The sequence below is a fragment of the Strix aluco genome, chromosome 5 (genome assembly GCF_031877795.1).
Source record: "Strix aluco isolate bStrAlu1 chromosome 5, bStrAlu1.hap1, whole genome shotgun sequence".
In the NCBI taxonomy this organism is placed as follows: domain Eukaryota; kingdom Metazoa; phylum Chordata; class Aves; order Strigiformes; family Strigidae; genus Strix; species Strix aluco.
In genome coordinates, this window is record NC_133935.1 from 28,568,757 (window position 1) to 28,592,591 (window position 23,835).

Here is a 23,835-nt window from a genome sequence, read left to right on the forward strand (position 1 = left end):
TCCTCATGAATACAATAAAAAGCATGAGTCCTGAACTATCTTTGTTCAAGGAATAATTTCCTTCTCTCCATCTCCTGACAGTGGTCTTCATTTAAAGCCTGCAATGATGAAACTCACTGAGATTGATGAAGGAAGTAAAAGCAGAGAAACCACTGAAATGCATCTTCAGAAGCAGATTATTAAATGTCCTGCAGACATCGGTACAAGTGAAAGCCGCCAGAGCTTAGTGAAAAAAGAGAAGCAGAAAATTAAACTTCTCATTGGTCCTGATGATGATTAATAACTTCTCTCTGATGAGCTGAAACTGCTTAATCTTTGCTATTAATATCAAATCACTGAGGTGCTAGTATGGTAGCTGAAGAGAAAGGGGGCATATGAGAATGTTTAAAATTGGGGAGATGAAAAAAAGACAAAAATAACTGAGGTACATTTTGCTCTTAAATCTCCTAAAGCAAGAAACTCAGAAGGAAGCTGAGAGTCACCATCAGCAGCTCTGAAGTCAGGTTACTATGAGGCAGCTCTTGGGCAAACAAGGTTGTACAATTTAAAGGAGATAAATAGCACATTTCAATCGTTTGGTTAAAAGCATTTGCATTCTGCAGGAAGACTACTTAATTCAAGTACTCCATTTGAGCGTACGTGAACAAGCAACTAATACCTTCACCCAACTCAAATATGTTAGATAATTGTTATTTTCAGATTTACTTACCTCTGTGTGTATTGGCAAAGCTTTAAAGAGAGTTAGAGATCCTTGGAAACCAATAATTACATGTAGCTGTGCAGGCAGATTTTTATACTTGGTTCCTATAAGAATATTCTACAAAATGTAACCTCTCTTGAGATTTTTACCTTAAACTCTTGGGTTTGTAATGCACTTAAGGAAGAGGTGAAATAGCTAAATCCATTATAGTTAATACTTCTAGAAAACATTCTGTATTACATTTTCAGACCAAAAGAAACCTCTGTTAAAGTCAGTGCAGATCATTTGAGATATGCATTATAATAGTTTGATTAGTAGAGAATAAAAATCAGAATTTTATAGCACCCATTCATCTGAAAACATTATTTCTGCTAAAGTTAACAAGTAAAATCACAGAGTGAGGTTAAATTAAATCCAATGACAAGCAGGAAATCTACTGATTGTGAAATTTGTGGTATTAGTTCAATATTATTCTAGAATACTGAACGTTTAATGCTATGAAAAAATGGAAGAGAAATCTTCCATTTCTTAATGCTGTAAAGGTAACTTGTAAACACTGTACCATGATTTGATGTTTTATTTGGAGAATCGAGATTACAAGATTGATAAAATACAAGTTTATAAGCATTGATGTAATGAATAATTGGTTGCCAAATTAGTGCTTAAATCAATCTTGTTTCTTAAATTTAATCAACATTCTTAACTTGCAGGTGAAACGGTGTTTGATTTGATCCTTTCTGAAGGGTTATTTTTCACAGCTGAAAAGGTACAGTAACCTGGAGCCCAAAACAAATAATCTGATTGGGAAATTAGTTTTTCTGGCCTGGGATGGCAACTGATCATTCTGATAACTAGTTTCTATTAGCTATGGTAAGGTTAGTAATTATCCTATAAATTTATCTATTTTTTTAAGCAGCTTTATGTTTTGGTAACTGCAGCACTCTCATCTATGGTTCTCGAGGTGATATTTCTTGAAGTGCACTTTACATACTGCAGTACCTCATAGTCACGATCACTTATTTTACACGAAACTGAAACTGTTAAAATGAGCCTTTTTTTTTTTTTTCCTCATCTACTTCTCATCTTTCACTTCCTACCTTGAAGCCAGAAAAATGTGGACAAGGACTAAAGCATGTATTTTTGAACAAGGTGAAATAATTTATTCAGAGATGTGCTAGAATCCTCCATCAGCTTTAAAATCAAGTTCAGAAAACTGGCTAGAAGAAAAGCTTTGGTGTATCTAGAAGACATGGGTCAGATGCAGGAATTACCAGCCACCATTATTCTATCAACTCTACAGTATAATACAGTCTGAACTGTGTAAGATATGTGAGACATTGATTGTTAATACTCCCTCTGATAGTAAAAATCTACAAATCTTCACAAGCCAACAAAACATCATTAACTGTTCCGTGTGATTTTTGGGAGAATCTATGAATTTGTCTGCCAGTTCTATTCTGAAACACAAATTAAACAAAATATTTCTGCAACTACTCTAGAAGAGATGTACTAATGTAAAGAAGGGAAGATGAATGATAAAATATGAAAAATAGGAAGGAAGAAAATTGTGGGGAGGACCACAACTACTTTTGGATATTATTTTATTTTTACGCTGTTTAATCACATAATAAACAGATAGCTGTTTCATGTTTTTTATTCCAGCATTTCTTCAAGCCCTTTCCAGCATATAAGAATATTTCTATCTTATTAGCTATGGTTTTATTTCAGCTCCAGAAATAATACTCTATATATTACATGAATGCTATGCAACATTGTTTGATATTAAACTACCATTAAAATACCATGACAACCTCAATCCTATGTCTAGAGAGCCAAACGAAGATGCTATTGTAGCACCAACAGCCGTATATGCAGTGGTTTTAATCTACTTAAGAAGAACAATAATCACTTTAAAGATGTAGAGGCCCAGGCTTCACTACCTAGAAAGGAGTGTACAAGCTGATCAGGCTGCTTCTGCTTCTCACAGAGGCCCATCTCTAGCCCTAACAGTACCTGTCCTTGCTCAATTACAGGCAACACAAGCAGGTCTGACTGTACTATAATAACACTTTCAGTTTATTTTGTAAATACACATTTTGGCTTTTTCAAATCAGGGCCATAATGTGTTAAATCCAATCTTGTAAGCTACTCCAGGTGTCTGAAAGTATACATCGGTGATTTCATTGGGCATCTACAGAAGTTCAGGAATCAGTATGCAGAGCAGATCATGCTCATGCATCTCTTCTTTAGAATAGGTATAGACCTTTTATTACAAGCTCACTGGAAACATATCTCATTCTGAAACACTTATGTAAAGTATTTTAACTAGGCCCATAAGTTGCTATCTTTAATATATATATAATTTTTAAAGTAAATGTATGAAACAGAAGCACATTCTGTTATGGATTGTGAATTTAACTTAGGAAAATGTGATGAATCCAACATTTTTTGTAATTTGAACTTCACTGCTTTCAGTTCTCCCCCCTAATTACTGATCTCTGCAAACTCTGACATTTAGCAATTTAAAAGCTAAACAGAATTATAAAGAAAAAAAAAAAAAAAAAAAAAAAGGAGGTTTAAAACCTTGATGTTTCCATCCTGGACTTTGACTCATGTTTCACAGAACTATGGAGAAGAACAGTCATGCTACAGGATAGAAAAAAAAATGATTAACGCAGGATAGCTCAAATGGCGTGAGCACTGTTAAACTGGAAGAGAATCTCAGGCTGAAAATATACCGTTCTCCAGGTCATCAACTTTTTCTCCTATTGTTGGTATCTACAAAGTTGAGTGAACCAATATGACTGCTGTCAGCCCATATTTTTGAAGTTAGCTGTGCATTTCACTCAATTCTCCAAGGATATCTAGATACATTTTTAAAAAAAATCCCTTATATTCAAGTCTCAAAAGGACTGCATAAGACAAAGCAACACAAGAGAGGTAAAACTTCAAGAGAGGGAAATAGCTACTCAGCTGAACAAATCAATGGTTCTCATGACAGAAAAATGTTTGAAAAGGGTGAAGAAGGAGTAAAGAGATGTGTTGAAGACACTGGTATTCTTAAGCTAAGCATACCTAAAACACATCCATCTAATATCAGGGTATTAGTCTTTACACTCAGCTGCTTTTCCTAAACCATGCCAGAGCACTGTCTGTAGAATGTAAGAATGACCATACATGATGTGTGAAGTACTTCTTCAAATTTATTTTTAATTTGACTCTTTCTCTTTCTGGTATTATACACATTTAAATAAATATTCAAAATAGAAGTTTCAAAAGTACTGGAAGACATTAGAGATGCAATTTGCTGTCTAAAAGAAAGATTCCAATTTCAAACTTTTCCCTTATCTGAAAAAAACCCACAAATTTTAAACACAAAAACTCCACAAAAATCAAATCTTGTAAGTTAATTGTTCTGCATTAACTGAAACATTCACGAGAATCAAAATACTGAAATGAATTTTAAATCATTTATATTTCAGTTATTTTTTCTCATCCTGTAACTATACATTTGTTGACCTCCTTACCTGTTGGCCCCCAAAGCTGATTAGTTAATTTCAGATTACTTTGTTCGAGGGAAGGAAGACAGAGGTAATAAAGTTTCTACAATTGTGAGGAACACAGAGAGATAAGAGGTGCTACCATTTATACCATTGAGAAATACACTGCAGCATAAGCTCCAGATTTATTTAGATCCCGGAAGACATATATGGGAGCTAGATTTTATAAATGCCCTAACTGTAGGAAAAGCAGCTTCAACATCAATCAGCTGCATGACATCAACCACAGCAAGTCAGGCTCCATTAGTTCCAGCACTGAAAGAAGGTCTGCTGTACTTATAAAATGAACATTTTGTTTCAAACAGCTAAGCACTACTTCTTAGGGGTTTAGGTTTTTTTTTTAAAAAAACAAGACATTTAAGCTCATCTTGCTTTCTTTTTTTTCTGCAGCAAAACATATTTTGACTATGAAGTTACTAAGTACCTATCTTTAAAACAGAGGAAGAGGAATAATCAGGAAATAGTTCTCCTACTGCTAGCCTTCTTGTGGTGGTTTAGTCCCTGCCGGGGTCAGAGACCACGTGGCTGCTGCCCCTCCCCCACAAAGGGGGTGAAATACAAAGCCCCGGGCTGAGATAAGGAGAGGTTTAATACAACAGTGCAACAGCAACAAAACAAACAACAACAATAACAATAACAGTAACAGAAATAGCAATGAACAGAGCAAGACATCAAACGATACAGCGGTAAGAGCAAGGAAAACTCGCATAACACGCGCGCTCACCGATTCTCCCGCTCCGCGCTATGGCGCCAGGATGTGACTTCAGCATGACATATGAACAACCCGGACAGAGCTTCCCCCCCACTGCGGGGGAAACTTAACCCTATCCTGGCTAAACCAGGACACTTCTATACAGCCCTGACAGAATTTAAGCACCCAGATGTCCCTTCTTCTTGGAAGGAATTTGCTCGCTTTTGCGTAATGCAGTTTTTATATACTTCATTTTTCCCAAAAGTTTGCTCAAAGAATGGGGAAGACAAAGATGAAACAAAAACCTTGAGAAATCACACGGATTATATTCAGAGTAAGCTGATGTTCCAAAGAATTTCATCATAGAATCATCAAGGTTGGAAAAGACCTTGAAGATCATCTAGTCCAAATGATAACCTAGCACTGACAGATCCCAACTACACCATATCCCTAAGCACTATGTCAACCCAACTCTTAAACAACTCTGGGGACGGGGACTCCACCACCTCCCTGGGCAGCCCATTCCAACGCCTAACAACCCGTTCTGTAAAGAAATGCTTCCTAACATCCAGTCTAAACCTTCCCTGGCGCAACCTGAAGCCATTCCCTCTTGTCCTATAGCTTGTTACTTGGTTAAAGAGGCTCATCCCCATCTCTCTGCAACCTCCTTTCAGGGAGTTGTAGAGGGCAATGAGGTCTCCCCTCAGCCTCCTCTTCTCCAAACTAAACAACCCCAGTTCCCTCAGCCACTCCTCGTACGACATGTGCTCCAGACCCTGCACCAGCTTCGTTGGCCTTCTCTGGACACGCTCGAGTAATTCAATGTCCTTTTTGGAGTGAGGGGCCTAAAACTGAACACAGTAATTGAGGTGCGGCCTCACCAGTGCCGAGTACAGGGGCAAGATCCCTTCCCTGTCCCTCCTGGCCACGCTATTTCTGATACAAGCCAGGATGCCATTGGCCTTCTTGGCCATCCGGGCACACTGCTGGCTCATGTTCAGCCGGCTGTCAATCAACACCCCCAGGTCCCTCTCTGACTGGCAGCTCTCCAGCCACTCCTCCCCAAGCCTGTAGCGCTGTTGGGGGTTGTTGTGGTCAAAGTACAGCACTCGGCATTTGGCCTTATTGAAGCTCATACAGTTGGCCTTAGCCCATCGCTCCAGCCTGTCCAGATCTCTCTGCAGAGCCTCCCTACCCTCGAGCAGATCAACACTCCCACCCAACTTGATGTCATCTGCAAACTTACTGAGGGTCCACTCGGTCCTCTCATCTAGAGCATCAATAAAGATGTTAAACAGGAGTGGCCCCAAAACCGAGCCCTGGGGGACACCACTCATGACCGGCCGCCAACTGGATTTAACTCCATTCACCACAACTCTCTGGGCCCGGCCATCCAGCCAGTGTTTTACTCAGTGAAGTGTGTGCCCATCCAAGCCATGAGCAGCCAGTTTTGTCAGGAGAATGCTGTGGGAAACGGTGTCAAAGGCCTTACTAAAGTCAAGGTAGACAACATTCACAGCCTTTCCCTCATCCAATAAGCAGGTTGCCCTGTCGTAGAAGGAGATCAGGTTTGTCAAGCAGGACCTGCCTTTCATAAACCCATGCTGACTGGGCCTGATCATCTGGTTGTCCCGCATGTGTTGTATGATGGTACTCTGGATGAGCTGCTCCATCAGCTTCCCGGGCACCGAAGTCAAGCTGACAGTCCGCTGGCAATTTATTCCTGCTCAGAGAATTCCTTTTCATTCTGACCTTTATGTTTCTGCCAAAAATTACAAACTAAGAGCTGACTAGAAAAAGAAAGCCAAGACAAAACTGTTTAGAAACAAAAAAACCATTCCATCCAATCAAGAGATGTATAGAGAGGAAAGAAGGTAAGCCTACAGCTTACTTTACTTTTATGAAAGAATAAGCATGTACAGCTTTCATAACAGCGACTGGTCAACAGTATACTTCAACCAAACTTCCTCAGTAGTTGGTATATCCAAATCACAAGGGTTTCATAGAAAGACAAGTTTTCCAGGATAAAGAAAAAAACTTGGCATAAGCCTGAGGTCTTTACTGTTGTGAGTGATTTTATTCTTCTGGGATCCCCAAGTGAAAACTGTGAACAAACTTAAGAATGCATCTTGATTTCAACTGAGATAGAGGTGCTTAAGTGACAATTCTCAGCATATCTCCTAAAAAAAAAAAAAAAAGTAACAGGAGAGGAGTAAACCAGCACCAATTACTTCAGAGTGGAAATGTACATAGAAACAGCTTTTATTAAGTGGTTGATATGAAGCCAATCTTAACTAAAACACACCTCCTGTAAACCTGTTCAAGCACCCATCAGAGCAACATCTTTATTATATGCAGAGGCACCCTTTCTGGACCTCTTTTCTCAGAACTTTATTAGAAAGACAGGATCAATACAGAGGTTTAAACTTCTGCTTTAAATGGACACTGGATTAAGTTTTCTTGTTTAATCCTTTTGAGATACACAGCAGATAAAATTCAGGCAAACTGAGTGAATCGTAATGAAAAAAGCAATTTTAGATTTTGCCACTTTCTGATTACATTATCTGTGAAGGGATTATTTTCTGATGATTGTTCATCAGTTGCAAGTATCTGATAGACATTTTAGCTATTAATTATTTGTTTGCTTCTTCCTATGAGCAACTTATTGCAAGTATTAAAAATTCAGGCAGATTTCATCACACGCATAGATCATGGCATTTAACTGGATAAAGCTGAACTCCCAGAATCAGTTTTCTGATTCAAGTATTCATGAATATGATTTCAAAATCTGCTTCCCATGAATATTAAAACTGGGTATTCATTGTTTCTGTAGACAGTCTTCCCAATTAACATATTCACTAGAATATTTATGGAAAGCATACACAAAAAGAGTGTGAACAGCATCAAACTGAATCCATTTAAATACTAAGATGAATATTTGCAGCCTTCCTTCATTTCACCTTATTGTATTTTATGAGGTGTTTGCTCAACTCTGGCTTCAATTATGTCTCTACAGATTACTTGAACTAAAATGTACTGTCGGAGAATGAAAGTCGCCCAACACTGGAGTGAAAAGAAGACAATTGAAAAAGGCAAGTCCCAGGAAAGAAGACAGGCTCTGTTTTTAAAATGTTACCCTGGCAGTTAAGAAAAAACAGTCAACTTCGTGCTCTCTCACAGACTCCCTACATGATCTCACACAACTTCTGCAGTTTTCATCTTAAGGTTACATTACTGATTCTTCCTTTCCTGTGAAATATGTTCTACACAAGTGCCCTACACAGACAGTTCAGGGCTTTCACCCTCAAGTGGATCCACTACACAGAAACTGCTAACTCAACTATATTTTAATCAAAACAGAGGGGGCTGTGAATCTGCTGAAGCCACATAGCCACAGTGGATATTTTTTTAAGGAATCAGTAATCTAGAGAGCACGTGTCAAATTACAGTTCTAAGTCTCCATTTTACATAGTAAAGGGCATAGAAAACTGCTGCATATAGCTTGGAAATTATGCTATTTCTGGAGCTTACTAATGGTTAATGAAATTGCTATTTTCTTTCTAATGAAAATTCATCATATATTATTTATTTCCTCTTCCCTGTTTTAAATGCACTCCATCTTTCCTACTCTATTACCTTGCCTTTTGAGTGTAATTTAAGAATGTTGGAACAATTAGCTTTTTCATTCAAAGTAACTGATAACTGAAATGATGCTGTCCTTGTGCATTATTGAAAACAACCACAGTAACCAGGTACGTTCAAAGGCTACACAATATTCAAAATCCTCTTTAATATTTTCGTTCATAACCTTAATAGATATTTATATATGATTAATGAGGCTTTTAGTAGCTGTTGTTTTCACAGCTTGGGTAGTGCTACATCCAATGAATATTCCAACGGAAGGGTCTTACTGGCAGTGTCTGAGTGACAACTGTGAACTATCAGGCTGCAATGTACTTTCTGACAAGAGAAACAAAACCCAAAATGAAACAAAAATTCTGTCCTAAAGAATTGCAAACTATTTAAAAAGCAGAACATGCGAATGAACCACATTAGGGCATATTTTATATTACAGATTCACTAAGAGCTTATTAAGGGTTTTTAAATGTGATCCCACTACCATGCTATGGCAAATGAATAACTTAAGTTCTTAGATATAAACAGATGAATGAGTAATGTAATTCTTAATTACATCAAGAACATGTAATTTTTGGACACATCACTGCAGATATCGGTATCGGAGAGATTCTAGAGCCCTGAAACATACAAACAAACAAAAATGCAAAAGAATATCAAAGAAGAGCACAACATTCTTTGCTATGACAACTCAGCTAGCTCAACCTTTACAGCTTAGTGAAAAAAAGACTGAGAGGTGATTTGACTACTATATGTAAGTATCTTCAAACGGAAACACACCCAGGCCTGACAGGGGAATAATTAGCACGGATTCATCAAGAGTAAATCATCTTGACCAACCTGACTGCCTTCTATGATGAAATGACTAGATATGTGAATAAGAGATGACCAGTTGATGCTGTATTTACCACAGCTTTGAGTATGGTCTCCCACAGCATCTTTGTATCCAAGTTGGGATTTTACAGTCTATATGGGTAGACTACTAGATGGGTGAAAAACTAGCTGGAATGTTGGGTTCAAAGGGTGATGGTTACTCATTCATGCTCTGTCTGGAAGCCAGTTACATGTGGGGTTCCTCAGTGTCTATTCTGCAACTAGTTCTTTTCAAGGAGAAATCAGAATTCACCCATACCAAGACTGCAAATGACGCCAAGCCTGGGAGTTGCAGTCAATAAGCTTACAGGCAAGGGTGCCACCCAGGGGGACCTAGACAGGCTGGAGGAATGAACAAAGCAAAGTCCTGTACCTGGGAAGGACTAACCCTCTCATAATGGCACAGGCTGTGGACTAGTCCTACTGGGAGGGACCTGTAGTCCTGGTGGCCAGAACATGAGCCAGCAGCATGCCTGGGCAGTGATGAAAGCCAACTGCATCCTGGGCTGTATCAATGGAAACATACCAAATTGACTGAGGGAAGCGACTATTCCCCTTTACTTGGTACTCATTAGACAGCATCTGGAACACCGCGTCCAGTCTGGGGTCCCAAATATAAGAATGACATTGATGAAGTTTAGCACAGGGCCATCAGGTTGTATGGGGGCTGAAGTGCTTGCCCTGGGCTTGTTCAGCCTGGAGAAGAGAAGGCTCTGTGAGACTTACCAGCAGCCCCCCAGTACCTACAATCAAATTACAAGAAGAGGGAACCAGGCTCTTCACAGCAATGCATGGTGAGGAGATGAGTGACATCAGACATAAATAGAAAGAAGCAAGGGAGGTTCAAATTAGATGTAAGGAGAAACTCTTCCACCCGAGGACAGTCAAGCAGTGGCACAAGTTGCCCAGGGAGGCCATGTAGTCTCTGTCCTTGGAAGTTTTTGAGACACAACTGGATAAAGGCCTAAGAAATCTTGCCTGATCCCAAAGCCCACCCTGATTCGAGTAGGAGTTTAACCAGAGAACTCCTGAGGTCCCTTCCACCCCGAATAATTAAGTGAGACTATGAAGATATCAGGTACTGACAATTTCTTTAACTTAGTGGAGAAAAATATAACAAGAACTGTTTACTTGAATCTAAAACCAGATGAACGTCTGGAGAAGAGGAGGCTGAGGGGAGACCTCATCGCCCTCTACAACTCCCTGAAAGGAGGTTGCAGAGAGATGGGGATGAGTCTCTTTAATGAAGTAACAAGTGATAGGACAAGAGGGAATGGCCTCAAGTTGCACCAGGGAAGGTTTAGACTAGATATTAGGAAGCATTTCTTTACAGAACGGGTTGTTAGGCGTTGGAATGGGCTGCCCAGGGAGGTGGTGGAGTCCCCATCCCTGGAGGTGTTTAAGAGTTGGGTTGACATAGTGCTTAGGGATATGGTGTAGATGGGAAACTGGCAGTGTTAGGTTAATGGTTGGACTAGATGATCTTCAAGGTCCTTTCCAACCTAGATGATTCTGTGATTCTGTGAACTGAAAAGAAAACTTCTAGCACTGCCTGTGATTAATCAAAGAAACTAGTGCCAGAAAACAGAGAGGACTCTCCACTCCTGCTGGGTTCAAATCAAGGCACAATGCTGTTGTGGGACACTTTTTATGCAAGTATACACAGAGAGCTTAAAACATAAGTAAACTGTGTGAACCACAGTGGAGTACAAAACAAAAAGTAATATAAAATGACAAAATGGCTTTAACTCTCTGCCCATAATACCTACAAGTTAACGAAAATGCTAGCTATTATTTGGCTAAATAAATATTCTAACTGACCTTAGTTTTTAACCAACAAAGATTAAATCATGCCCCATTCAAAAATTAAAAGAAAAAGAACAGTTACAGAAAAATAACAGAAAGAGTTACTAACTTTATATAATTTCCAGTCCTTTTCCAGTGCAAGGCTTCCTAATAGGTAATGGGTTTTGCTCCCTGGTTTGCATTTAAGTTTAAGTCACACTGAGAGCTTTAAGTCACTTCAAATACCATGTAGCAGCAAATTTCAAGATTTGTATTGCACTCTCTGTAAAAACAAAGGATTCTACACACACAGGAATTTAAAGGAGCATGCCATTATCAATTGTGGACACAAAATAGTCATTAAAACAAGACAGCATAATATTCTTCTAAAAGCAAAAAGGTGAGGCCTGCATTTGCTCACCCTTTAAAAATCAAACAAAATCAGTACTGTTCTGCCTGCCACATCATTAGTTTTCAAGTATGCAGCCAGCACCCCTCATATTTCCAATTTAACATGAATCCCATATGAGTTTCATTCTAGAATGAACTTACAGAGTTGCTGCTCATTAAGGCAGAATTTTAAGTAACCAAATAAATTTGCATAAGTAAATATTTGTACCTGGCACACAACTAATTCAGACATGTATGTAATACACAAAAAAAAAAATCTTTATATGTTCTTACTTGTAATTTAACTTGGAATCTGATTTTGTTTTGAAACATGAAAGAAGCTTGACATTTTAAACAATGCCTTTTTAAAATTATCAGACTGTAAACTAGTGTCTGAAATGTTTTTAAAAGACTGAAACACCTTTCCTCATGCTAACTAGAAATGATAAACAGCTTTTTTTACTCTTGCCAAAATAACACACCTATTGCCAAACATAAAAAGCTCCATCTCAAAAAAAAAAAAAAGTTTACAAAGTAACAAAAAATAGGAGATCCAACATCTTCTAACCTTACCTAACTGATGTATCACTGAACTCCTTCAGTGCCAGAAAAAAAGTTCATCAGATAGACAATTTAAAAGACAAAGTAGTGGTTATTCCAAGTCTGATTATAAAAACTGCTAGTTATATAGCTGCAAGTCAATGTACCTATAAACCTGAGCATCGCCACCTGAAGAAAGAAGAGGACAGAAAGATATTCCAGCTATAGAAACCCACCGCCACCCAGAAGAATATGAATTCAAACTGATTTTATATAAAGAGATTATATATACATATTCATTGATTTTCTGTCTTCAGCCTTCTAGCAGAATAACCATAGAGGCAGTGTCCAGAACTAATAATCTTCACACAAAGGCAAGAGAGGAGCCTCATGAAGGTTTTGGCCATGTAGGTATTTATATAACTAAATCAGGAGCCCATAAAACATTTCACAGAATTCTTCGCTGCTACATTTACACCTCATAGAGCAGCATCCCACCACTGTCTGATATTCCACAAACTAGGTACCACCATGTGTTCCCCAGTCAAGTGAGAAGCAGCGCACTGGACCACGAGACAAAAGAAAGCCTGCAGCTGAGTGACCACAACCTAGCAGAGCCCACGATGTAAAGAATCATGCCAGACACGCTTTTCCCTGACTTGCACTGTAGGCCCTCCATGCTCTCACAGCTAGACACTGCTTTGTGTCCCAAAATCTGACTTAGTGCCCCATGTCACCCATACATATACGGTCTAATACACAGGTCCATAAAAACAGGAGTTGTGCAAAGAGTGTCCAGAATACATATGGATGCATTTTAAAACACTTTTAAATAATATTAAGGGCAGATCTCAAATGAGACGTTAATTTTAATTAAAAGTAAAATCTTACAACTTTTAAAAATCAGAAAACACAGAGAAGAGATGAGTAAGGTGGGTTTTTTTGTTGCACTTTTTGAAAGTACAAAGATGAGAGGAAAAATCAAATAACCGGGACCAGTAATTACCTCCTTCTCATCAGTGAGAACATGGCAAGGAAGACCCTAGCTTGAAATCTGCACCTTGAGAACTATTTCCTATGCAAGCCAAACCAGATTTATTTAAATAAAATCAGTGATGACTGATCTGCATTTGTCTGCCCTGATACAGATCATTCAATACTCCACCCCCACCCCCAGTCATTATTCCCCTCCTACCTTCAAAACTCCCAGCAAACAGATAAATCCATGTAATGGCTGGGACAAAAAGGACGGTCAGAGAGGCAGCCAGGAATTTCCGTCGCCCTCTGCAGATTCCCAGCATTCTCTCTGGAGTGCAGATTCCCAACCCAGTGCTGTTCCTATGTCGGAAGCAAATAGTCCACAGCCTCCCACATATTACTCCCTGAAAAGGAAAGGAAAAAATATTTTAACAGCTTATCTCTCTACATAAAGTTAAACTATGCCAGTGTTCCTAAAGAGTTAAAAGAGCAATGCTAAAAATAGGGTTACTGCAATTGCAAAGCAGTACCATTTCAAAATTATCCACAACTACTTAATAATAAAGCAAGTTTTAGAAGTCAGACTAAGACAGTAAGTCAATAAAACACATCATATCACCTAAATACACACTAAGCTAGTCTTACAAAGAGACATCACCATTTGCTTTTTTGCCACCCTTTTACTCTACAGAAACTCGGGGTTCTTTGATGCCTATGTGTGTAGGTGCCCCGGGGCAGATAAGAGAAAGCCACCCGTATTTCTTCACCTGCTCCCAAAGAGCAAAAGTCAAACCAGTGAATCAATGAGCTGGCTGCAGGTGGTCATGAACTCAAGAGAGTGAACTGAAAAATGAAAGGTAAAATTTGAGGGCAGAGGGATGTTATTAAAATGACCCACACTGTTAATCAAAAAGCAACGCTGATGAACTACCATATAAAAGGGGAGAAGAGGAAGAGCAAATGGGCGAGGAAGCTTCTTTAGTCACAAATGGGAGTACCAGGAGCTTTAGAGATGCATGCTATGAGAAAAGAAGGGGATTCTGGAGAGTACCACTGTTTTTATGAGAAAAAAAAAATCTGATCTTAATTTATTTAAATAACTGTTCTGCATTTCAGAGGGGCCAAAATGGCGAAATAATCTGATTATATCTATTCAAAGGAAAATGAATATTCCCACACCAGTGCAGGCATGCAGGGCATGAAAATAATGTTTCACATCATTTGGGGTTTTTTTGAAAAGGGAGGAAAGATTAGACTAGAGAAGTTGGAGAAGGAAAGGGAAGTATTAAGTCCATGCAAACCTAGAACAGGTATTGTGTGAAAGGGCTTATGTTTTCTAATTTTAGAAAAAGAATTGGTCTACAAGAATCATAGGGAAAGAAACACAGACTATGGCAGTACAAGGTGTTTAATAACAGAGCCCTTTGGCTTATGCTTAAACTAGCACTTAGAGCTGAAATAAGCAATTAAAGCATTCCTACACTGACTTATTAACAGCTGCTACTGTGTGTCTTGAAAATATGTCTGAGCTCTACAACTCCACCTATACTGCAGTGAAAGTCAAGTCTGAAATCAAATTACAGCAAAAATGAGAATTATAGACAAGAGAAATGGGTTCAGACAAAGAACTCTGCTGCTGGAGATACCTAGCTGCTGTAATCAAGCAAACTTACAGCTGTTCCTCAAACGTTCAATATAGCCCACTTTACTACACCACAGTTCAAGAGCCATGATAACACTCTGACCTTGGAACTAATAAAATGGACTGTAATTTGTCCAGAGCCAGCACAAAAAGCATTCCATTGTGTCAGCTCTTCAGCGCAATGAATGGCTCGCTACAGAGATTTTGCACAAAATATGTGGACAGACTTAATACTGACAACTGTGGTATCAGAGTCACTGTTAGAGACACACATTTGGTAGATAAATTGTGGAGAACTCTTACCTTTATTCACTGTATTTGGATAACGATTACATTTCATTTCTTTTCCTTACATCACATAGCTTGTGCAACTACTCTGAAGAGAGTCCTTTACATGCTTACTTGAAAAACACAGGTAATTTTCCTGGCTTCTGTGTTTTACACTTGCTATATGTGTGCATATCATAAAGTGCACAGAATCGTTTACTTTGAGTAGGAATATTTTTTTTCTTTAACATCATGGCGTGCACCACACATATCAATCTGAGCATGGAAGAGGAAATCTTTGAAAAAATAAACTCACAAGCAGGGTCATTCTCAAATAGCCACATCTTGTAATGCAACATGCACTGGATACATACTGCTTCTGTCAAGGCTACCCGCAAAACCCACAGGTGGCAAAGTAAGAGTAAAGAATACATGTTTCTGAAGTCATGCTGTTACAAGGACACTGCTACAAGTTTTTGGGATAATGACATCCAGGCTCTGAAGCTTGGGGTTATAGTGCTGGTAGTGGATTAACATCCTGGAGCTGCACATTTAAGAAATAGCTCAATTTTTCCTATATATTCTTTTAAATATCCATGCAAGTTAAGTTTCTGAACAGGTCGACGTGGAGGACAAGATCCAGATTTTCTGCCCATGAAGGTAAAGTACCCTAACAAATTAAGAAAGTATAAGGAGCAACATTGAACTTCCAATTCAGCTACAAATGAAAGCTGGGAATGTGGCAAATTCAGTTGTCTACAAATTGTCATCATTCAGACCAAACAGTCAAATCATTCTGCACATTCATGCGCATCTTTTATCTAACTAGGAAGACATTTGGGAAAATCCTAGACAGGCAAGTCAACTTGTGATGGATCACCCTAGGAAATGTTGAGATAATTTCTTTTAATGGTGCTTTAAAAGAGAAAAGAGCCATAAACTATTTTAAAGGAAATTTCTACTATCTCCCCACTTCCCCAAAGTTGTGAATTGCTTCCCTTGAGTCTTAAATATTCATTTTCAGTGTATAAAAATCACCATACCTCCTAAGTATTTTTTTCCAAACTAGACAATGCATCATGTGCAAACCCTACACAAGAAATTGTATAAAAGGTCCATGAATGGTAATGAAGATGCTTAGCTTAAAGGAAAAGCTTTAGACTCAATTATGTATTCATTATTGCTTTTACTCATAAAGACTTTTACCTAACATACCATTGTCAAATAAATTGAAAGAAAATATTGCAGTTCTTTGACTTTGTTTTCCTTTCAGTTCAACAGGTGCCAGATTGTTATCTGTCATGAAAGGAAAGTGACTGACAACACTGGCTGCAGCAAGGACTGAGCACAGAACAGAGTAGCACCGTGCACATTTCCACCATATGAGTGTGCCATTGCCTTTCAGACTTCTGCAGCATCCACTGCTCCTCAAGCCACAGTCCTACTGAATCAGACTGTCACCTGCCTAAAAGGTCTTAGAAAGGAGTTTGATGTACAATACAGGCTAAAAATGAAGCTACTTCAGATGTGACATTGCTAGCTATATTCATCTTTTCAGTAATAACAAACACTGTAAAATGGTTGACTCCATTTACACAAATCCAGGCAGTATTCCTCCAGATAGCTTTCAGTCTCAACAGCTGTGCAAACTAAATACCTGTATTCAGACACACATAGCATGAAATATGTTGGAAGAAAAAAAAAAAAAGGATGAGGAAGTAACTGTCCAATTTAAGCACAGGATCTAGATGCAATACTCTGATCTAAAAATAGCCAGTGGCTCCTCTTTATCTGTTGCCCAATGTTAGTATTTTCAGATACACTTAACTGAGCCACAGGGAACATCAGGAACTTTAGCCAACTTTATCTCAAAGCAAGGGAGATCAAGATAGCCCCAGAGTGAAAGGGAGGAGTTGAGAGAGTTTCTGGTAAGGGGGTCGCAGTTTGAAACATGGTCTCAGCTTTACTTGTCCAGACACAATGAAATCTTCTGCCCATGCAGAAGATACAGAGAAGGTGCGTGCATTTTCAGGATATCATTTTGCCTTGGTCTTATTTTTTATATTTTTTAAATTTTTTAAATTTTTAATGTATTGAATGTGTTTCAAGAGCATCATACAATTATATTTTAGAAATCTGATTAAGTAATATCCACAAAAGTTAGCTGTATGTACATCATGCATGTATGTCTGTCAGTAAATCAGATACTCTACACTTCTACAATACACCCAGTTCAACATTTATAAACCTACTGCATGTGTACAGAACAACAGACATTAATACAGCATCCTCAATCCTTGATTACTGCTAATGGTGCTATAAAAGGCTACTAGCTTGGACGATATCTGTGTATGGGGTCACAGTGGGACTTAAAATAAATTCAGTTTCTCATTACAAAGACTTACTCATGACCTTCTTACCACATGCAACAGTGAATGGAATGACTTTTGTTACCTTCGCATACGGTCAAATGCTTCCATTGACTACACCACCTTATCAGAGTGGTTGTTTTGTTTTAAATCAAGGATTAGCTAAGTGTGAAGCAGCTCTCAACCAGTATGAGCAGTACATATATTAAAGCACGTAACACAACACTAATCACATTGGTATTCAGCTTCTATTCATTTATTTTTTTAATTGCGGCATGACAGCTCAACTATGTCAGACATTCAGCAGGAGTTCAATGGAACAATAGAAATAATTATGAAAACAAAAACCAAACACAATTAACAAGTTTTAACTGCTCTGCTATAAAAAACTTTTCCAACTGCTTTATACATTTCCTTACATTTGTTACAGTTAATCTTATCCCAGTAATCTTCCATTTGTTTTCAGAGCCACTGAAATGAACATATACAGTTAAAGCTGTTTATACACCGATCCTGTGCCTTGTCCTTGCTATGTTTCTTGAATTAATGTTATCTAATTCTTTCTGCTTTTCCATACTTGCACTCACAGAGTCAATGAACAATTTCTACTGTAAAGCTTTTCCCTTGGCTCTGTGTCAGTGTAGCATCTGTCCCTTACAAGAGATTTTTCACAATTTTTTGCCAGACTCAAAATATAAACAATCTAAAATAAAAAGCAGTATCTTAGCCAGTACTTTTCTCTTTTTCTTTAAAATGTTGCTAATATGGGTTTATAATGAGTTTACTCCTTGATAGTCCACTTTTATCTTGCAGCTTTGCAGTCTACCAGTAATGGAAGTTGGTTGACATGTGACAGATTATTTGTTAGAGAAAAGTTTGGTACCATAAAGACAGAGTGTGGATTAAACTCACCATTACAAAATAAAAGATCAAAGAATTAAATGGTAAATCTTTATTGAAATAAACATCCCTTTGTTAACATACTCCACTTATTGAGTTCTTAGAACAGAAATAGCGTTTTGAACGAAAATGCCATCTCCTCTCTCATCAACCTCTTCTTCTCCCACATGGAAGAACATGCTACGGAAACAAATCTAAGGCTCTCTTTGCTCCCAAACTCTAAATTTTCTTGGCATTGAAGATCTTCCCTTCAAATTGGACTTCTTAATTCTATGGTTATCGTGACTTTAAAGAAGGATTTGGAGTAAACTCAGACTCAGCATTCACCTCAGAAGTTCTATGAAGCCACTTTAAAGGAGTAGATTACAGCAGAGTTTCCAAATGCTACCAAATTTATTCCTTCTGAACTAGTTACAAGAAAATAGCTATAATTCTATCTGTAAGAGAGAAAAGTTGACAGCACAAATGAATTCTGGCTTGGAACTGTGCTAACTGCTCCAAGGACACACAGGATTGACACCTTCTTTTATATCTTCACTCAGTATGTGCCATGGTTCAAAGAAAATTCTATTAGTCTCCTGTTAATCAAAGTTTTCTAGAAGGTTCCAGCTATAAGAAACACCACCACAGGAATGGGAATCTATCCTGACAGTATTCACAGATGAAGAGAAGTAAATAAGTAATACCCTTTCACATTTTTCCTTTTTCATTCACATATATTCCTTTATATGTATGTTACATGTATGTATCTATACTATATATGCATTTTTAATGGAATTCCTTTTCCTTTCAAGCCTAGACTACTCAAAAGAAGTAAAGCCTGCAACTTGAAAAAATACTATCAAGGAATAACACAATGTAAGATCAACGGGGTAAGAATCTTTTCTTAACCCTCCAGTAAAATGTCACTGTTAATATGAGGAGAAAAAAAATCTGTCACTTGAAAGAGATAGCAGTAACAAAACACAGTCATGACAGAAAGATCAATCTTGCCTGTTACTCACATTTCATTTGCAATCCAAGAATTATACTTATTTTCAAAGCAGCTACTGACCTTGTTTTTCAATGAGTTCTCCAAACTCTGCTTTACTCTATCCCCTCACCTATAAGAGCATATAGCACCAGTATTTCCTGACTCCTCAATTTATCTCAGGACTCAGCACAGTTCAAAGAAAGTGAAACAGAGCCTGACTTGGTTTGTGTATGGCAGAAGTCTAGCAAGATACTACATATACATACTAAGAACACCTTAGTATTTGAGATCCCAATATCATTGAATTATAAACACACTAGAGACATGATCAACCACCAGTAATAACTCTGATAGAGAATCTTTCAATAATAAAGCAATTCTGCTCCAGAATTATGGTTTACATTCAGACCACAGCATTATTACATATCTGAATTCCAGGCTTAACAAAAAGACAAAGCTCCACATCTTTCCAAATGCAGGCCTCTCCATCTGAAATAAAGGCAGGAGGAAAAAGTGACATGCTACCTGTTCTTGGCTGGAATAAAACATCAGCGTGTTGCTGCATCATTGTTCTCCCTGCCTCTATACCAGGGCATCTTTCTCTTTCATAATCAAATACTGAAGAGTTATGGGTTTGTCCATTCATTAATTCCTTTTCTCAGGTATTGTGTGCACGCAATCACATAAAAACCAAAATGGTCTTTAAATCAGAAGTAGGACACTATGTGCAACATACATAACACCTCTCAAGAATTTTGATGCTAATACTTCGCTTCTCAGCTAAAGTTCTTGGATGCTTATTGAAAAACAGTGTTTACCTTCATTAGAATCCTCTACGTACAAAGCTGCTCTAACAAGGAAATTGATTAAAGATTCATAAGAAAGTTTTGCACAGCAGAAAACAATTATTGCTTGAAGTGTTCCTCCATTGCAAAAGAATCCATGTCCCTCTGTGAAGCCAAGTCCTATTATTAAAAAAAAAAGAAAAAAGGAACCCCTTATTTTACTGCATAGATCTCAAACTACAAGTTAGTTTTACGTGGGGATTTGTAACACGCTTACAGAAGCTACTTACTTGTCAGATGGAAATAGAAGTTGGCATCGTACTTGTAAACTGCTCTTTATAAAATACTTGTATTAAATTTAAAAAATAAAAAGAGAGAAATGGGCTCAGGTGGCTCTCTCCTCAATCTTGACAGTGAGGAGGAGTGGATGGATCCTGTGGGTCAAAAATTGGTATTGCAGAAGATACTTTGATTTTACAACCTTGGGACCCTCTCTGAGCATGGAAGACTGGTAACAAGAGACAGGATCCATCTGACCACATAGGGCAAAAGTGTCTTTTCCAGTAGGCTGGGGACAAACTGGTGAGGAATTAAATTTTGAGTAACAAGGAAGGAGATGAAAACTTACTAACAAATGAGAAAGTAGTGGTTTGGGCCAGCAAACAAAGGATGTTGAGTGATGTGGACAGGAGACACCTGTCTACAGTAATCAGGTAATGGATGGATATAGGCTTTTTAGGAAGGACTAGCCAAGAAGGCAAGGAGAAAGAATTTCCCTGTATGTGAGAAAAGCAGAAATGCATGGAGCTATCCCTTTGGATACTTCCCCTCTACTCACCACTGGTGAGAAACATCTGGAGTGTCATATGCAGCCTGGGCTCCCCAGTGCAAGGACACAGCCAGAGAGGTTGTGGAGCATTCATCCTTGAAGACATTTAAAACCCAAATGGACATAGACCTAAACAATCTGCTTTGGTTGACCTTGCTTTGAGCAGGGGATTGAACTAGATGGTCTCCAGAAGTCCCTTCCAAACTCAGTTCCACGATTCCATGACTCTACAATTTTGTACCCAGTCATAAAATACATAGTGGCTATTCAATTTAAATCCTCAAAAATTCCAACTAACATCTAGTCCACTATGCATGAATAATAATGCGCATAAACACTTATACTGAAACATAGAGAGAATCCCAGGTTAAACGTTTAGCTAGTATAAACCAATATAGGTCAATTCAACCTGCATCAATTCACAAAAAATATGGACTAAGTTTCTCATAATTAATGGACAATAAGTTGAATTTTTTATATAATCACTAAAGTTCTCACCTCATCACTACATATTGCTTAAATATTACTAACCCCACAAATATTTCTATCAAATTTGTATAAAAATAAAACAAATGATGTAATGAAAATTCCAAGAATTGCTGAGAATTTCATATTTGAATAATCAAGGAATTGGCAAATAGGAAAAAAGTGTAATATATATGCGGCCATGATCAAAAGCAAAAGACAAATCCTTCGCTATGATCATGGTGGTACTTTACTAAGCACTTTATTCATTCTCAACTTTGATGCTACTACAGAACATCAAACAGCACCATGAGTTGTGAGCTACTTCTTTAAGTAAATTTGCTGCTGAAATCCTTGCATGTCAAGGTCCAATACTTGTTCTTAAATATTATACCATCTAGGCAGACTACAAGGACTATCCATCTCCTAGGCTTTCCCAGGGCTGAGTGGGTTCTATACAACTTTGATGGGAAAGGTGCTTTCCCCCCCATACTCCTCCTTTTTACCTTATGTAGAAGCAAAGCTCCTGCAGAATAATTTGGTGTTGGGCACTTTTTTAAGTAGGGAAGGCAGCTGTGGATTTAGGTTATTTCATGCAGGACTATTCTTGAACACTGGAACACTGGAAAAGGACTTGATAAACTGGAATTTATAAATACAGATTTCTCATGGCTTCTTATTTGGCACTACACAGATCAATGTGGGTATTAGACATGGCATGTAAATTTAATGCAATTACAAAAGGAGTATGAAAGGTGTTATCAAAGCTGAAGAAAGCTGTAGAAAATAGCCTCAAGAGGAGATACTGGCAAAAGCACTTACTAAAGAATCCAAATTTTCCATGTGTAGAGTTAGTATTTTAATAGAATCGTACAATAGTTTAGGTTGGAAGGGACTTCTGGAGGTCATCTAGTCTAATCCTCTGTATAAAGCAGGTTGAATAGTGTTCTTTCAAACCAATCTGTTATTTGGATAGCTCTTTGCTCTTCATTTAAAAACTATAATCTGACAGAGGGTGGTCTGCCTAGAGAAAAAGGGCAGTGGGCTAAGGGTTTCTATGTTCTCTCCATTTCTTCAAATTGTAGTCATTTTCACTGAACATTTCATTGTTCCTCTGCATAAGAACTTCAGTCTTTGTAATCTCTTACTGATCTCATTATCATCATCATTGTTCTCCGAAGTTCCTATAACTCTACAATTAAAGTGCAGAAATAATAAATAATAAAATATTTAGCAAGTCCCTTGTAAAGAAAATTAACATACTGAAAAGAATGACCTTATTTGAATGCACATAATTAACACTTCCACTTTAAATTTGATTATAAGCATCATTTTCAGGGCAGAGGGGAGGTTGCCACATATTTTCTACCAAAAGGAAAACAGAATAATGATGATGCTGAAGATCACCAAGGGATGTAAAGGACTGTGCAGTCATGGACATGTCATATAACACAAGAGAATGCTTTGCACTGGCTGGTGTTTGAGATGAGGGGAGGGAAAGAGAGGAAGAAGACTTCCTACTGTCTCTCCTAACTCTGCTTCTATATTCTAGTATCTTTTAAGACAATTTGACTCTTTCTGCGTTATACTGGCAATCATCAATGTAAATCCAGAGCAGAAGTAAAGCTAACCTCTAGTAACTTCAACAGTAGGTCTTCTGAGAGTGGGACAAAAGCTGGGTAAGAGTCTCAGAGGAGAATTAAGATGAAGTTCCTCATTCTCTGGTCTGAGACTGTTGTTGACTGGATGGAAGTACTTCACCAGAACGAGACAATCAAGTAGGAAGGACTGAAAGTCATATTATGAATATTCACACCTTCAAAGTGAATTCCGAAAGACACCTGAGCTTTCTATACTGAAGACTTATTTCTGCAACAATTCTGCATATTAGATCTTAATAATAGTTTAAAGCCAAAAGATCCTTAAATATATCTTTATACAAATATATGTATACAAATACACATATATAACTTCAACTTATACCAAAGCTAAAATAATATATTTGAAACATATTTTAAAGAAAAGATAGTCTAACCAATGGAGCTGCAGTTAAAATAACCCCATGTGTACCAATATTGTTTAATAACCTTGCTCCCTTGCTTGTTCCATATCTGTGAGCTGCTATGGTTCTCCATATATCTCTTGGCTCCTGGGCTTTCCTTCAGGGTGATCCAGCTAGGTCTTTCTGCCACAGAATCAGGGAAACTTTTGAAGAAGATTCACTATAGGGACCATTCCCTACAGACAGCATGGATGAGATGGCTCCCTGTGCACTGTAATAATCCCCCAGCACTGCCTCAGCATGTTTGCTGTATTCAGGCATTGCCATTAAGCAATGCTTCAAGAAATACAACATACACCCTTTGCATCGTGTCATGACTTGGGTGAACTCTACAGGGGCCAAGTGCTGTGAATGGCAGCCATTCACCTCTTGGCCTGCAGATCTGGATGT

General features: G+C 38.0%; 1 protein-coding gene across 5 annotated transcripts in view; it reads right to left on the bottom strand.

Moving 5' to 3' along the window:
• Positions 1 to 23,835, bottom strand: part of LARGE1 (LARGE xylosyl- and glucuronyltransferase 1) — a 354,153-nt gene that overhangs the window by 252,864 nt on the left and 77,454 nt on the right. For all 5 annotated transcript variants that reach the window (XM_074826502.1, XM_074826498.1, XM_074826500.1 and 2 more), the window contains one exon: positions 13,371 to 13,557. Coding sequence is in view for 3 of the 5 variants with exons in the window: in XM_074826500.1 (XP_074682601.1) it covers positions 13,371 to 13,476 (106 nt within the window). In the remaining 2 variants the exon portion in view is untranslated. The remainder of the gene's footprint in view (positions 1 to 13,370; positions 13,558 to 23,835) is intronic.